This window comes from Nicotiana tabacum, chromosome 11, assembly GCF_000715075.1.
Source record: "Nicotiana tabacum cultivar K326 chromosome 11, ASM71507v2, whole genome shotgun sequence".
NCBI classification, from domain to species: domain Eukaryota; kingdom Viridiplantae; phylum Streptophyta; class Magnoliopsida; order Solanales; family Solanaceae; genus Nicotiana; species Nicotiana tabacum.
In genome coordinates, this window is record NC_134090.1 from 84224152 (window position 1) to 84238752 (window position 14601).

General features: G+C 38.2%; 1 protein-coding gene across 1 annotated transcript; it reads left to right on the plus strand.

Moving 5' to 3' along the window:
• Nucleotides 1-3878: 3878 nt before the first annotated feature.
• Nucleotides 3879-12369, plus strand: LOC142165924 (uncharacterized). Its single transcript, XM_075224314.1, has 6 exons — nt 3879-3938; nt 4678-5175; nt 5555-5678; nt 6307-6555; nt 11523-11982; nt 12165-12369. The coding sequence occupies exons 1-6, from the start codon at nt 3879-3881 to the stop codon at nt 12367-12369; spliced, it is 1596 nt and encodes a 531-aa protein (XP_075080415.1).
• Nucleotides 12370-14601: the final 2232 nt, after the last annotated feature.

Sequence of the window (14601 nt, forward strand, 5' to 3'; positions counted from 1 at the left end):
AATCCCTGGGTCAGAAGGTATATATTCCATCCTTCGTGATTTTCAGCCTTTCTTCGCCATTTTAAATCGATTTTGGAGCTTGTTGGGGGATTTTGAAGAGGGAATCAGAGGGAACTTCATTGAGGTAAGATTTTTTATCATAAAACTCATTCATATGGTGTTATTTCATTGATTAGGCTTGAAATTTATGGAAATTGGTGGGTAAATATTGAAGAAACTAGGGCTTGAGATTGGAGACCCTTGAGCAAGGGTTTGAGGGGTTATTTGTGGTCGAATTTTGGTACTTTTGATATGGATGAACTCGTGGGAGGATAAGGAGTTTATTGATGTAATTTTGAGCTAAGCATCACATTTTACTCTGCCCGAGTGGCTTTTAGAGATTTCTGACTGAGTAGGGCCGAGGGGCTGTGTTTTGAGGTTATTATGGGATTGGGCTGCGCGCCACAGCGGTATTATGCTGATTCATGATTTGGAGGCCGAGAGCCTGAGTTTTACGCCACAAGGTGGCTTGATATGAGGCCGAGAGCCTGTTTGATTATGCCATGAGATAGCTTGATATTGCACTTTGGGCCATAAGGCGCTCCTCCAAGAGTCTGTACACCCCCAGTGAGTGCGGGTACCCAGTGTGAGATGTGTTATAGCCCGAGGGGCTGATGTTGTTCCATGCTATTGCCTGAGGAGCTGATACGAGTGATTGTGAGATAGCCCGATGGGCTGATTTTGTTGGTACTTTGTGTGAGGGGCGAATTTTATGTGTTTATTTTTTCTCACTATTTTTCATTTACTCGTTTAACTATTAAAAGGTGTTTTAAGAAGCTTTTATTGAACTAAGGTGTTTGTACGAGCTTTTACTACCATATTGTATTACTCTAATTTTATACCGCCTCGTTGTAGCATTTTTGATGTGTTTTACGTGTTTTCTTATCGCTCAGCTGCCTTTACTTTTATTACTCACTGAGTTGGCGTACTCACATTACTCCCTGCACCCTGTGTGTATATTCAGGAGCCTTGGGTCCCGCAAGCGAGGGCTGATTGCTTCCAGCAGGCTGTTCGGAGTTCACTAGGTAGCTGCTCGGCATTCGTAGCCCAGTGCTTCTCCCTCTTGTCTTACTTTCCTTTGTATTAGTTCTATAACAGACTGCGTAGTCTCTTTCATACTCTTAGTCAGATGTTTAGATGCTCATGACTGGTGATACCTCGATGTCGGTCTGTGTTTGTTTCCGCATTTGTTCTATTTCACTTATTTTGGAATTTATCACTTATTAATGGCTTAATTATGAATTAAATAACTGTTAATCGGTATTGAGTGTTTGTGTCGGCTGGCCTTATTTCATGATAGGTGTCATCACGACCGGGCCCGGATTTAGGGTCGTGACACAAACTCTACATTCGCCCCTGTATATACCTGGAGTTGCAAAACAGTAAATTTTCTCTTACATCCTTAATGTTAACTTATACTACTAGACTTCATCTTATAGTTCTTACCCAATTAAGAAAACTTATATCCTCCGCTTGTAATGATATTTTTAAATATTACACTTGGTCCATATTATCTGTTTTTTAAAGTTTTGCACACTGCCTAATTAATACAGTTGATAGAATTAATCATAAGGGAATTTGTCTGAATTTTCCTTTATCTCTCAGTTAAACGTCTCATTAATTACTACTTTGCAGTAAGAGTGAATTAGAAAAAAGAAAGTAATACTCCTAAATGCTTCTTGGTGTTCTAAAATGTACTATCACAGAAAAGGGTCAAAACTTTTTTTTTTTGGGTAAAGAAATTCTTTTTATTAATCTCCATGAACAAGCACCGTATCTCAGTTACTTACAATCTGCCTTTCATTAGTTTCCTTCTAAACTTCCTTTTCTATTCTTCATATATAACTTTATATCTGTTTCAAATATCTATAACATGTAAACTATGAACTCTCTAATTCAAGCTAAGTGTGTTTCTCAGCCACTCCCTTTCTTTGTTGCCATGCTTCATGTTGAGGAAAAGGGTCAAAACTACCCCTATTGTTTGATAAATGGTTTATAGATATTCTCTATCCATGTATTCATCCGAAAAAGCACATGACATTAGTTTTATTAATAAAATTGCCCTCACGTCTAATGGCAGAACTAGTGGGTTTTTAATTTAATGACGTGGAATTTTTTTACTGGGCCACATGGCAAGCCCGGCCAAAAATAAAAAATGGGTCGAAACTCGAATTACTAACGAGATTCAATCCTAGTCTTTTTACCCGGGTTAAAAGGTCATCTGTTTAGATGAACCTGCTTTTCCTCAAGTAAATTTGACTTATAAATTATCATTATTATTATTATTCGGACTTTTGTTAAAGCAAAGAAGGCACAGACATGGCTAGAATTATTGGCTGAACAATGGCCAGCAGAAACGTTGCTGCTTTGGTGAGAATCAATTAAGGTTTTTTCAATTTTTTATTTTTTTTGTTTAGTGTGTTGTTTGAATGTTAAGTGCTTTTTCTTAAAAAGAAAGTGCTTCTTCTTATCTTATGCGGTTTGATGTTCTTGATTTGTTTTATTAGTATAACTTTAAGTTACATGTTTTATGTTTTGAATCTTTTACTATAAATTTTTGATTTTTGTCTTTATTTTGATGTAGAGGAAGAGGGAAGGGGAAAACTTGAAGTTAAGGTTCGTGTTACGAGCTGGGAGTAACAAGAAGGGTAGTTTGTATTATTAAGGCTAGTTTTCTTATTTCTGTTATGGAGTCTTTGTCTAGTTTATATTACTTTAGTTCCAAGTTAGTTATGTTTAAGTCCTTAAACGTGGCCTATGTAGTTGGATGCCAAGTGTCCTAGTCTATTAGCAGGGGAGTCCTATATAGTACCGTGTATTCTCATTTCCTATTTTTTATGCTGAATGACAAACAACTTTTTATTCTCTTTATCTTTCTGTCCGTTTTATCCCTTTCATACGTAGCAGTAGCTACATATTAGTATAACAGCGGTGACGTCCCGGCGTGTTGCTCCGTCGATGGTTAACTCTCAGTGAGGGAAAACAGCGAAAGATGTCGATAATAGGAAAAAGTTTGAAACTCAGATGATGGCCTTTATGCTTGAGACTTAGAAAAAGCTTGAGCGAATGGAAGAAGTTCAAGCTCGTAAGGACGCTGAATCTCTTCAACGTCACGATGAGAACAACAGGCGTATGGAAAGGCTAATAGGTCAGCTGAGTTCGGATCAGCGATCGGCATCGATGTCACATATGCAGGCCCTAGATTTATTGTTGCAAGGGGGTCATTGGTAAACCAAGGTGAGTCTTCAGTGGGCTGTAACTTGCGCTCTGCAGCTTCTCCTTTTACCCCATCATCAGTTTCTTCTGTTTCTTCTTTCACCCCTGCATCGTTTAGCCCTACCTCTGTTCATGTTGGAAGGGGTATGACCCTGACCCCAGTTCCCTTCAATCCATGCCCATCAATTTCTTTTCCACCAACACTTGTTCTCTACCCTAGCATCACTAACCCTGATTCCTCTTATGTTGTTTTCCCACATAGAGTTAACTCTCAAACAAATACACCTTTTATAACTCTTCTTCCTTGACCACTTCAATATTTCTTCCCACCTCCCTTCTATCTCACCAACCAACCGAATTTTCATCTTGCCCAGTTCCGACCATCATACCACCAAACAATATCACCCCAGCTCAGTATCATAATAACACCACGACTATGTTCAATACCCCTAAGGCTAAACTATCTTTTTTGGAGTTTGACAACAACAATCCAAGGGGCTGAAGTAGGCGTTGTGAGAGGTTTTTTGAGTTCTATAAAATTCCTCCAGAGCCCAGAATACATTATGTGGAAGTTCATATTAAAGACACGGTTGATATGTAGTTTGACGTATATATGATAGACCATGGGGGTCAAGTTTTATGGAAAATGTTCTGCTTGGATGTCTGTCGTCGCTATGGCTGTCGTATATATATTTTGTTTCTTGTTTTGTGGCGGGCTTAAACCTGATTTACAACATATGGTGAGGGCTTCTAACCCTCAAACCTTTTTGGATGCTATTGAAATTGCTAAATTGCATGAACAAACCTTGATGGCCATCTACAAAAACTTATAACTTCGTTACACAGTCACTCACCTCGGATCTCCTTTACCAACACCCACCACAAGAACCATCCCAACCTTACCTTCTTCCATACCCCCTAAACTACTAACCAATGGATCAAGCAAACAACTAGTGAAAAAGAATGTATCATTGAATGAGCTCCGTAAAAAGAATTTGTGTTTCAAATGACATGATCATTATTTTTCAGGGCATCAATGTAAGCCAAACTTGTTGCACTTCCTTTCTGGTGAAAAAGAATGTATCATTGAATGAGGATAACCATCAATTCCTCTTTGATTTATGTTGGTTGCGAGTTAAAGGTTGTGATATTGTGTTGGGAATCGATTGGATCGATTCAGTTACTCCCATCATGTTAAACACCAATCCTCACAGTATTTCCTTTATAAAAGATAGGGATGTGATGACTCTTTTTGGCAGAAAGGAAAGTTCTCAGATATCTCCTACCATCCTCAATTTATGACCAAATTATTAAAAGGGAGTTTTTGCAGTTTTGTGGCCTAAGCCCAGATAAACTCTATGGAGAGTACTGGTGTCAACCCAGTTCCAGTTCAATTTAATAAAATGCTGACTCATTATGCAGATGTATTCCAAGAACCCAAAGGGCTACCTCCTAGATAGAGGTGTGATCACATTATTCAGCTTTTTACCTGGAGCAAAAGTTGTGAATCAAAAGACATATCACTACTCCTACGAACAAAAGAATATGACTGAAAAGCTAGTGCAGAAAATATTACAAGCCAGCACAGTGGTTCCTAGCTCGTCCCCTTTTGCTTCACTTGTCATCTTGATAAAGAAAAAAGATGCATCATGGAGAATATACGTAGATTACCGTCAATTGAATGACATCATGGTTAAGAATAAGTATCCCATTCCGGTGGTAGAAGATCTCTTGGATGAATTGCATGGAGCTAATTTATTTTCAAAGTTGGATTTACGTTCTGCATATCGTCAAATTCGCATGTGCGAAGAGGATGAATTCAAAACAGCATTCCGCACCCATCATGGCCTTTGGCAATTTTGGGTAATGCCTTTTGGGCTCAGTAATTCCCTGAAAACTTTTCAGGCAATAATGCATAAGGTATTCGGCCCTCATCTTAGAAAATTTATTTTTGTTTTCTTTTGATGATACTCTTGTTTATAGTGCTACATTTGGTGACCATGAGGCTCATCTAAAAATTGTATTTGAAGTTTTACGAACTAATCAATTGTTTGCAAAATTATACAAATGAAGTTTTAGTCAATCCCAAATTAAATATTTGGGACACATTATATCTGGGAAGGGGGTTAGCACTGATAACTCTAAGATTGAGGCCATGGTGAATTGGGCCAGGCCCAACAACATCAATGCCCTTTGTGGTTTCTTTGGGCTTACTAGATACTATCGAAGGTTCATCCGATATTTTGCTATCTTAAGTAGGCCTTTGTCTAACTTACTAAAGAATGGAGTTTTCAACTAGAATGAAGAGGCAACACAAGCTTTTGAAGCCTTAAAGCAGGCTATGATACAAGCACCTATTTCGGCCCTTCCTGATTTTACTAAGCATTTTGTCATGGAAGTTTATGCATGTGGAAGTGGAGTGGGTGCAGTTTAAATGCAACAGGGACGTCCTATAGCCTTTCTAATTCAAGCTTTGGGGTAAAAACATCTTGGGCTATTGACTTATCAGAAGGAGTTGATTGCATTATTGTTAGCTATTGAGAAATGGCGACATTACCTCTAACCAACTCATTTGGTTATTAAAACTGATCATTTCAGTCTAAATATCTAAAGGATCAGAGAGTGACTACTTCATTGCAACACAAGGGCTTTACTAAGCTACTTGGTCTTAGTTATGAGATTCATTATACAAAAGGGAGTGAAAATGTTGCAGTTGATGCCCTGTCTCGCAGATTTAAAAAGAAGCTGATTGTCAAGCCATGACATTGGTGCAACCAGCTTGAGTGCAAGAAGTCCTCAACAATTATGAAGGATACTCGGAAGTCTCCAAGGTGTTGTCCAGTTTGTTGCTTGATGCAAATTCTGTATCGGATGTGTTGCTATAACAAGGAATTATAAGGCATAAAGGGCAAATTTGGATTGGCAATGGTGGACGTTATAGGCAGAAATTGATTGAAGCTATGCACCTCATAGCATGGGGATGACATTCAAGGGTCCTTGCAACTCAGCAAAAGCTAAGAGCAATGTTCTATTGGCCTGGTCTTTTGTCAGATATTAAAGAGTTTGTGTCTGAATGTGACAATTGCCAAAAAAACAAAGGGGAGAATGTTGCATACCCAGGTCTCCTTCAACCTTTGCATATTCCTTCTAGAGCATGTGAACATATTACTATGGATTTCATCGAAGGGCTTCCTCAATCAGGAGGGAAAAAGGCAATCTTTGTGGTAGTGGATCGTTACACCAAGTACGCACATTTTTTAGCCTTATCCCACCCCTATACAACTGTTGCGGAAGCCAAATGTATATAGTGTGAATAAGTCACAACTACTATACCAAAAATTATGACAGCAACCAAATAATAAATAAGACAATAAAACAACAATAAAGGGAACACCAGAATTTACGAGGTTCGGCTAATTTTGCCTACTCCTCGGTCACAACCAATATTTTATTTCACTCCAAAAATACAAGTGAAATAATACTAAAGAGAGAAGATACAAATGCCTTAAACAGATGAGAAGGCAAATGAGAGGTGTGTTTCAATCCTAAACATTAGGCCTTCTTTTATAGGGGAAAAATCCCCCCAAACTTAACTCCCAACCAATGTGGGACTTTGGCATTTTGCCAAACTTCAACAAATCTCCACCTTGGCAAAATTCCACATTTTCAATTCTCTCTCAATAACAAATTTTGGTTGTGTCTTCATCTTCAATCTTCAGTGTTCAACAATGTTGATCAAATCCAAACAATGTTGAAACTTGATCGCAGTCACCACCTTAGTTAGCATATCAGCAGGATTCTCCGTAGTATGAATTTTCTTCACTGTGACTCCTCTTTCTTCTATGATTTCTCGTACGAAATGATACCGAACATCAATATGCTTCGTCCTTGCATGATAAACTTGGTTCTTCGCTAATTGAATAGCACTTTGACTATCACAAAAAATTGTGATACCTTTTTGTTCAACACCAAGCTCCTTTAGCAATCCTTGAAGCCAAATTGCCTCCTTCACAGCCTCTGTAATAGCCATGTACTCTGCCTCTGTTGTAGACAAAGCAACTGTTGACTGCAAAGTAGACTTCCAACTAACTGGTGCCTTTGCAAAAGTAAACACATAACCAGTAGTTGATCTTTGTTTGTCCATATCACCCGCAAAATCTGAGTCACAATATCCAATTACAGACTGATTGTCTTCCTGCTCAAAAACTAACCCAACATCTACAATATTATGAATATACCGTAGAATCCACTTCACAGCTTGCCAATGCTCCTTCCCTGGATTGTGCATATATCTGCTAATAACTCCAACAGCTTGTGAAATGTCAGGCCTTGTGCAAACCATTGCATACATCAAGCTACCAACAGCATTTGCGTATGGTACCTTTGACATATACTCTCGTTCAGCTTCATCCATTGGCGACATAATAGTACTTAGCTTAAAATGGGAAGCAAGTGGAGTACTAACTGGCTTAGTCTTGTCATCTATGCCAAAACGTTGAAGTACTCTCTTCAAATATTCCTTTTGAGATAAACATAATTTCTTTGAACGTCTATCTCTAATTATCTCCATGCCAAGAATTTTCTTTGCCTCACCCAAATCCTTCATCTCGAACTCCTTCTTCAGTTGAATCTTCAACTTATCAATTTCTTCCGAATTCTTGGAAGCTATCAACATATAATCAACATATAGGAGAAGATATACAAAAGAACCATCTTTAAGCTTGTGCAAATACACACAATGATCGTATTTGCTTCTCTTGTACCCTTGTCGTAACATAAACTCGTCAAATCGTTTGTACCATTGTCTAGAAGATTGTTTCAATCCGTACAATGATTTTTCAAGTTTGCACACCATATTTTCTTTTCCAGCAACTTTGAATCCTTCTGGCTGAGTCATGTAGATTTCCTCCTCCAAGTTTCCATGTAAAAACGCAGTTTTTACATCCATCTGAACTAGTTCCAAATCCAATTGTGCTACCAAAGCCAACATAATTCTAATGGAGGAATGTTTTACAACTGGAGAAAACACTTCATTGTAATCAATTCCCTCCTTTTGAGCATATCCTTTGGCCACCAATCTTGCTTTGTAGCGAACATCTACTTGGTTAGGAAATCCTTCCTTCTTTGCAAATACCCATTTGTACCCAATTGCCTTCTTTCCCTTCGGGAGATTGGCCAATCTCCATGTATGATTCTGATGAAGGGACTGTATTTCATCATTCATGGCAATCCTCCACTTATATTCTTCTGAACTTTGGACAGCGTCTTTATAAGTGGTAGGAACATTATCAGCTACAATTGAGGTTGCACAAGCAACCGTCTCAATGAGACGAACAGGTTTCGTTATTGTTCTTTTAGGCCTGCTGGTTGCTATTGATTCAAGTTGTTGTTGAGGTTCCTGAGTTGGAATCTCCTCTACTGGCTCTCCTTCCAGAGGGTAATCTTCATTTGTTTCCTCCTCTGCTTCTTGTGTAGGAAAAATAAATTTTCCCTCAAACTCCACCTGCTTAGAAACACCTTTATTTTGTTTGGTGTCTTCTGTTACCTTATTTACCATAGCAGATTCATCAAAGGTAACATCTCTGCTGAATATTACTTTCTTTGTCATAGGATACCATAAGCGATATCCTTTGACTCCAGAAGTAATTCCCATAAAAATAGCCTTCTTTGCCCTTGGATCCAATTTTGACTCCGTCACATGATAATATGCAGTTGAGCCAAACACGTGCAAAGAGTTATAATCTACAGCAGGTTTTCCATACCATTTTTCAAATGGTGTCTTGCCATCAATAGCAGCAGATGGTAGACGATTAATGAGGTGGCATGCATATGTAATTGCCTCAGCCCAAAATTCTTTTCCCAAGCCAGCATTGGACAACATACATCGTACCTTCTCCAGCAAGGTCTGGTTCATACGTTCTGCCACTCCATTCTGTTGTGGTGTATGTCTAACAGTGAAGTGTCGGACGATGCCATCATTTTCACAGACCTTATTGAAATGATCATTTTTGTATTCACCTCCATTGTCTGTGCGAATACACTTGATCCTCCTGCCTGTCTGATTCTCCACCATCGTCTTCCATTTGAGAAAAATTCCCAACACTTTATCTTTGCTCTTCATTGTATACACCCATACTCTTCGGGAAAAATCATCAACAAAGGTTACAAAATAGTGCTTCCCACCCAATGAAGGTATTTTGGAAGGACCCCAAACATCAGAGTGTACATAATCCAAAATGCCTTTAGTATTATGGATCGTTGTACCAAATTTAACCCTTGTCTGTTTCCCTTTAACACAATGCTCACAAAATTCCAAGTTGCAAGCTTTTACTCCTTTTAACAATCCTTGATCTGATAGAATTTTCAAGGATTTTCCTCCAGCATGTCCCAAGCGCATGTGTCATAGCTTGGTTGCTTCTGCCTCTTTGTCATCACTGGATGTCACTGTCGCTGTCCCAATAACTGTACTGCCACGATAGCGGTACATATTATTATTCTTCCGATTAGCCTTCATTACCACTAGTGCACCGGAGCATACTCTCATCACTCCATTTTCTGCAATGATTTTGAACCCTTTTGATTCCAGGGCTCCCACGAGATGAGATTCTTCTTCAAATCCGGTACATATTGAACATCTGTTAATGTTCTGATCATTCTATCATGGTTCCTCAATCGTATTGAACCAATGCCATATGAGGTAAGAGGGCTGTTATCCGCTGTGTGGATGACTCCATATTCTCCTTCTTGAAATTCCACAAACCAGTCCCTGTTGGGACACATATGATGGCTACAAGCCGAGTCCATCAACCATATGTCTGATGATGTTAATGACTCTGTTGTAACTAATGAGAAGTCTGAATCATCACAATCAGCTACATTTGAATCCATAATGGCCTTTCCATTGTTATGTTTGGCCTTATTCTTCAACTTCGGACAGTCTTTCTTCCAGTGCCCCTTTTCTCGACAAAAGGCACATTCATCTTTGCTGGTTCTGGATCTTGACTTGGATCTTCCCTTCTTTGTCCTCGTTTGATTTTGAGGACGACCCCTTACAAATAGTGCTTCTCCTTCTCCGCCCTTCTGTTTTTCTCGCTTTCTTTGTTCATAGCTGTACAAAGCCGAACAAACTTCTCTGAGAGAAACTTCGTCATTTACATGGAGTAGAGTAGTTTCAAGGTGCTCGTACTCATCAGGAAGTGACGCCAACAACATTAAGGCCAAGTCACCATCATCATAAGTTGTATCCATATTTTGCAAATCTGTGACCAACTTATTGAAACTGGTGATATGTTCATTCATCGTGGTACCAGGAACATAGGTGAAGTGAAACAGTCTCTTCTTCATGTACAATTTATTTTGACTATTTTTCTTCAAAAATTTATCCTCCAGTGCTTTCCATAATTTACTTGCAGAAGTTTACTTTGTGTATGGATATTTCTGCTCTCTAGCAAGGTAGGATCGAATGGTACCGCAAGCAACACGGTTGATAATTCTCCAATCTTCTTCTCCAATAACATCTGGTTTCTTTTCTTCAATGGCCAGATCTAGCCCTTGTTGAAAAAGGACATCTAGAACCTCACTTTGCCACATCCCAAAATGTTCGGACCCGTCAAAAATTTCTACCGCAAATTTCGCATTTGACACAATTCTTGTCATAAGCGAAGATGCCAATGATGACGTATTGTTGACACTTGATGTAGATTCTTCTTGTTTATTGTCTCCCATATTTGACACAAATATTATTTAATAGCTGACGACACAAATCAAGATTATTTCCTTTCTGATGTAGAAGATCAGACTAAGCTGCAACTACAGAGCATACTTAGACAGTACCTTGGCTCTGATACCAATTGTTGCGTAAGCCAAATGTATATAGTGTGAATAAGTCACAACTACTATACCAAAAATTATGACAGCCACCAAATAATAAATAAGACAATAAAACAACAATAAAGGGAACACCAGAATTTACGAGGTTCGGCTAATTTTGCCTACTCCTTGGACACAACCAATATTTTATTTCACTCCAAAAATACAAGTGAAATAATACTAAAGAGAGAAGATATAAATGCCTTAAACAGATGAGAAGGCAAATGAGAGGTGTGTTTCAATCCTAAACATTAGGCCTTCTTTTATAGGGGAAAAATCCCCCCCAAACTTAACTCCCAACCAATGTTGGACTTTGGCATTTTGCCAAACTTCAACAACAACATCTCAAATAGCTCAAGTTTTTCTTGACAACATTCTTAAATTACATGGGAACCCAGTGTCAATTGTCTCTGATAGGGACCCTATATTTGTTAGCTTATTCTGGAAGGAACTTTTTAAGGGCATGGGAGTGCAAATTAAGCTAAGTTCTGCCTATCATCTACAGACAGATGAACAAACGAAAAGGCTCAATAGGTGTTTGGAAGGGTACCTTCATTGTATGATGGGTCATAAACAAACAAATTGGAGTAAATGGTTGAGCTTAGCAGAATTTTGTTATAACTCGACCTATTATTTTGCAATTCAAATGTCTCCTTTTAATGCTTTGTATGGTTATGATCCTCATTTACCTACATTCGAGCTAGTGGCTCAGTCCAAAGAGAACTTCGTGGATGAAATGTTAAAACAGAGGCGAATCATGAGCAAGGTTCTGCAAGAGAATATAAAGAAGGCTCAAGAAAGGATGAAGCTTTTCGCCGATTCAAAAGAACAAAGAGAGTTTTTGAAGAAGGGGATTGGGTATACCTCAAATTGTAACCTTATCGACAGACGTCGGTAGCTATTTGTAAGAATTTGAAGTTAGCTTCGAAATTCTATAGCCCATATCAGATTATGCGACGAATTGACCAAGTGGCTTATGAGCTTTGATTACCCGTCGGGTCGAAGATTCACCCGGTATTTCATGTGTCACAACTTAATAGGAAGGTTGGAAATCCAACTGCAGCATTGATTGATCCCCTAATCTGCAACAATGAAGGCCAAATTTTGGTGGAACCAGTGGCAATCTTAGATCGATGCATGGTGAAGAAGAAGAAGAATAAGGCGGCAACTGAAGTATTGGTGCAGTGGGCGAACTTATCTTCTGAAGAAGCAACCTGGGAGGATATTAATTTCCTTCGTTCTTAATTCCCTACATTTCAACCTTGACTGTCATCAAGGTTCTTTAACGGAGGATGGGATTGTTACGAGCTGGGATTAACAAGAAGGGTAGTTTAGGTTATTAGTTTTCTTATTTATGCTATGGAGTCTTTGTCTAATTTATATTACTTTAGTCCCTAGTTATTTATGTTTAAGTCCATAAACGTGGCCTATGTAGTTGGATGCCAAGTGTCCTAGTGTGTTAGCAGAGGAGTCCTATTCAGTACCGTGTATTCTTATTTCCTATTTTTATGCTGAATGACAAACAACTTTTTATTCTCTTTATCTTTCTGTCCTTTTTATCCCTTTCATACGTAGCAGTAGCAACAGTTGGTGCCTATATGGGGTATTCTATGATCTTAGATGATTATCTTCGATGTAGAATGACATCTGATTGATTAATTAGACACAGGTTAGGCATCAATTTTGTCACTATGTCTACTTGTAAGACTCAAAGCTCGTCAAGTATCGAATTTATTTTATAGTTTCTGTGCTTTATGCCCTCATCTTTTGTACTAAAATCTGTTCACGAGAATCTTGGAAGTGACAAAGAAGAAAAGATACCAGTCAGGAGAAGGGGTTGACCACAGGAGCCATTGAAGGATGAAATAGAGGAGGAAAAAGAAGTTAGGTTATTTTTTAACCTGGATTGTAGAAGAATTGGGGCAGGTTCGGTTAATGGGGCGGGTAATAAAACCATATGTGTTATCTAGCCCAAAATGCTACATGGCCCAGTAAAAATATATCACCTCATTTAATTGGAGTCCAATTAGTGCTGTCGTTAGACGTGGGGGCAAGTGTATGAGTAGAATTAACGTCGTGTGCTTTTTTGGATGGATGAAGGGTATCTGTAAACCATTTATCAAGCAATAGCGGTAGTTTTGATCCTTTCCGTACTAATATTTAGAAGCAAATTCGATTTGCAAAATGGACTAATATTTGGGAATGGAGAGAGTACTACGGACCAGCACAAGAGAGGGTAAGAAAGGTTGCACTGGGAGGGAAGGGCGGGCAGCAACACGAAGGGTGTTACAAATGCAATCATGATCCAGCGATTTAAGGGCAGCACAATAGTCTGCACTAGGGCTTGGATTCGATGTTCCTGGCATTACAAAAGGCGCACACACGTTCAAATTCCAAAGTGATGCAGAGCATGTCTGCCCCTGAGATTCAATGACTTGGCTTTGCATCACAATTACAGTACGGATAGCCAACATCAACAGGGAAAGAACAGATTTCAAAATAGCCATGGTTTAGGCTTGAGATTGAATGATTTGTCTTTGCAACTGATCGGCTGTTTGTTCTTGTTAAACAAGTTTAGGCCTCTATACGTTTATAGTGGATGAACAGAGAGGTAATTAAGCAGATATATGAAAATTGACCTATCTGCATGAGCGACCTACGTCATAGTTTTAGTACTCAGGTTTATTGTGTTTTGGCTTGCACTTTACAGTTAAACCATGACATAGTACCAACTGGTCTGGTATGGTTATGCAGGGAGCTCTTTTTTGGCAGTCTAACGTACACGAAGTGATATAGAATATCTATGACGAACCTTTGCATGCCCTTCGACTGGTCTATGTGTTGGGATTTTGAACTAATTAAAGTAACAGCACAACCATTCGTGATATTGGTCACTTTGGGATTTGGACCTAGGTGTACACGACTTTAAAATGTGTCACTAAGATCTAAAATTTGATTTCTTATAAATAAATATCTCTCAAGGTGTTGCATACATTCTCTCAGGTCGGCTCAACATTATTGGTGGCCTAAAGCAAAATTTTGATGTGAGGTCTTAATTTTTTATTTTTTTTTATTTGAAGTTTAGTTTTCCAACTTTTTTAGATGCAAAATTATTAATAATTTTCTTATCATTGAGTTATTCTAATAAATTTTTTTTAACTGATAATATTGCTAATTCGAACCATTTAGCTTGTCGTGAGGCATTGTTGATCTGATACAAGATTTTATTAATTTTAATTTAGAAAAACTTCGTTCCTAGGATGCAATTGTTATAGTGATATTATTCTATACGGAATATAGACATTTGAAAAAAAAATAAAGTCTTGTTATCTTATCAAGTATATTGATTAAAGTTTTATCTTCTACTTGTAATATCTTCTTTAACGCTATATTATTTGAAAAATAAGTCTAAGCTATCATGTCAAAGTGACTATTATGTTTTAATATAGATTAAGTCAATATTTTTTCAAATTTTTA

What these genes read in the sequence shown, in the direction of transcription:
- LOC142165924 (XM_075224314.1), top strand. Translation starts at nt 3,879, where the DNA reads ATGGGGGTCAAGTTTTATGGAAAATGTTCTGCTTGGATGTCTGTCGTC. An exon ending in CTGTCGTCGCTATGGCTGTC is followed by an intron (nt 3,939 to 4,677) that starts GTATATATATTT and finishes CTCATTATGCAG; the next exon opens with ATGTATTCCAAGAACCCAAA. An exon ending in TTTTTGAAGAAGGGGATTGG is followed by an intron (nt 11,983 to 12,164) that starts GTATACCTCAAA and finishes ACAACTTAATAG; the next exon opens with GAAGGTTGGAAATCCAACTG.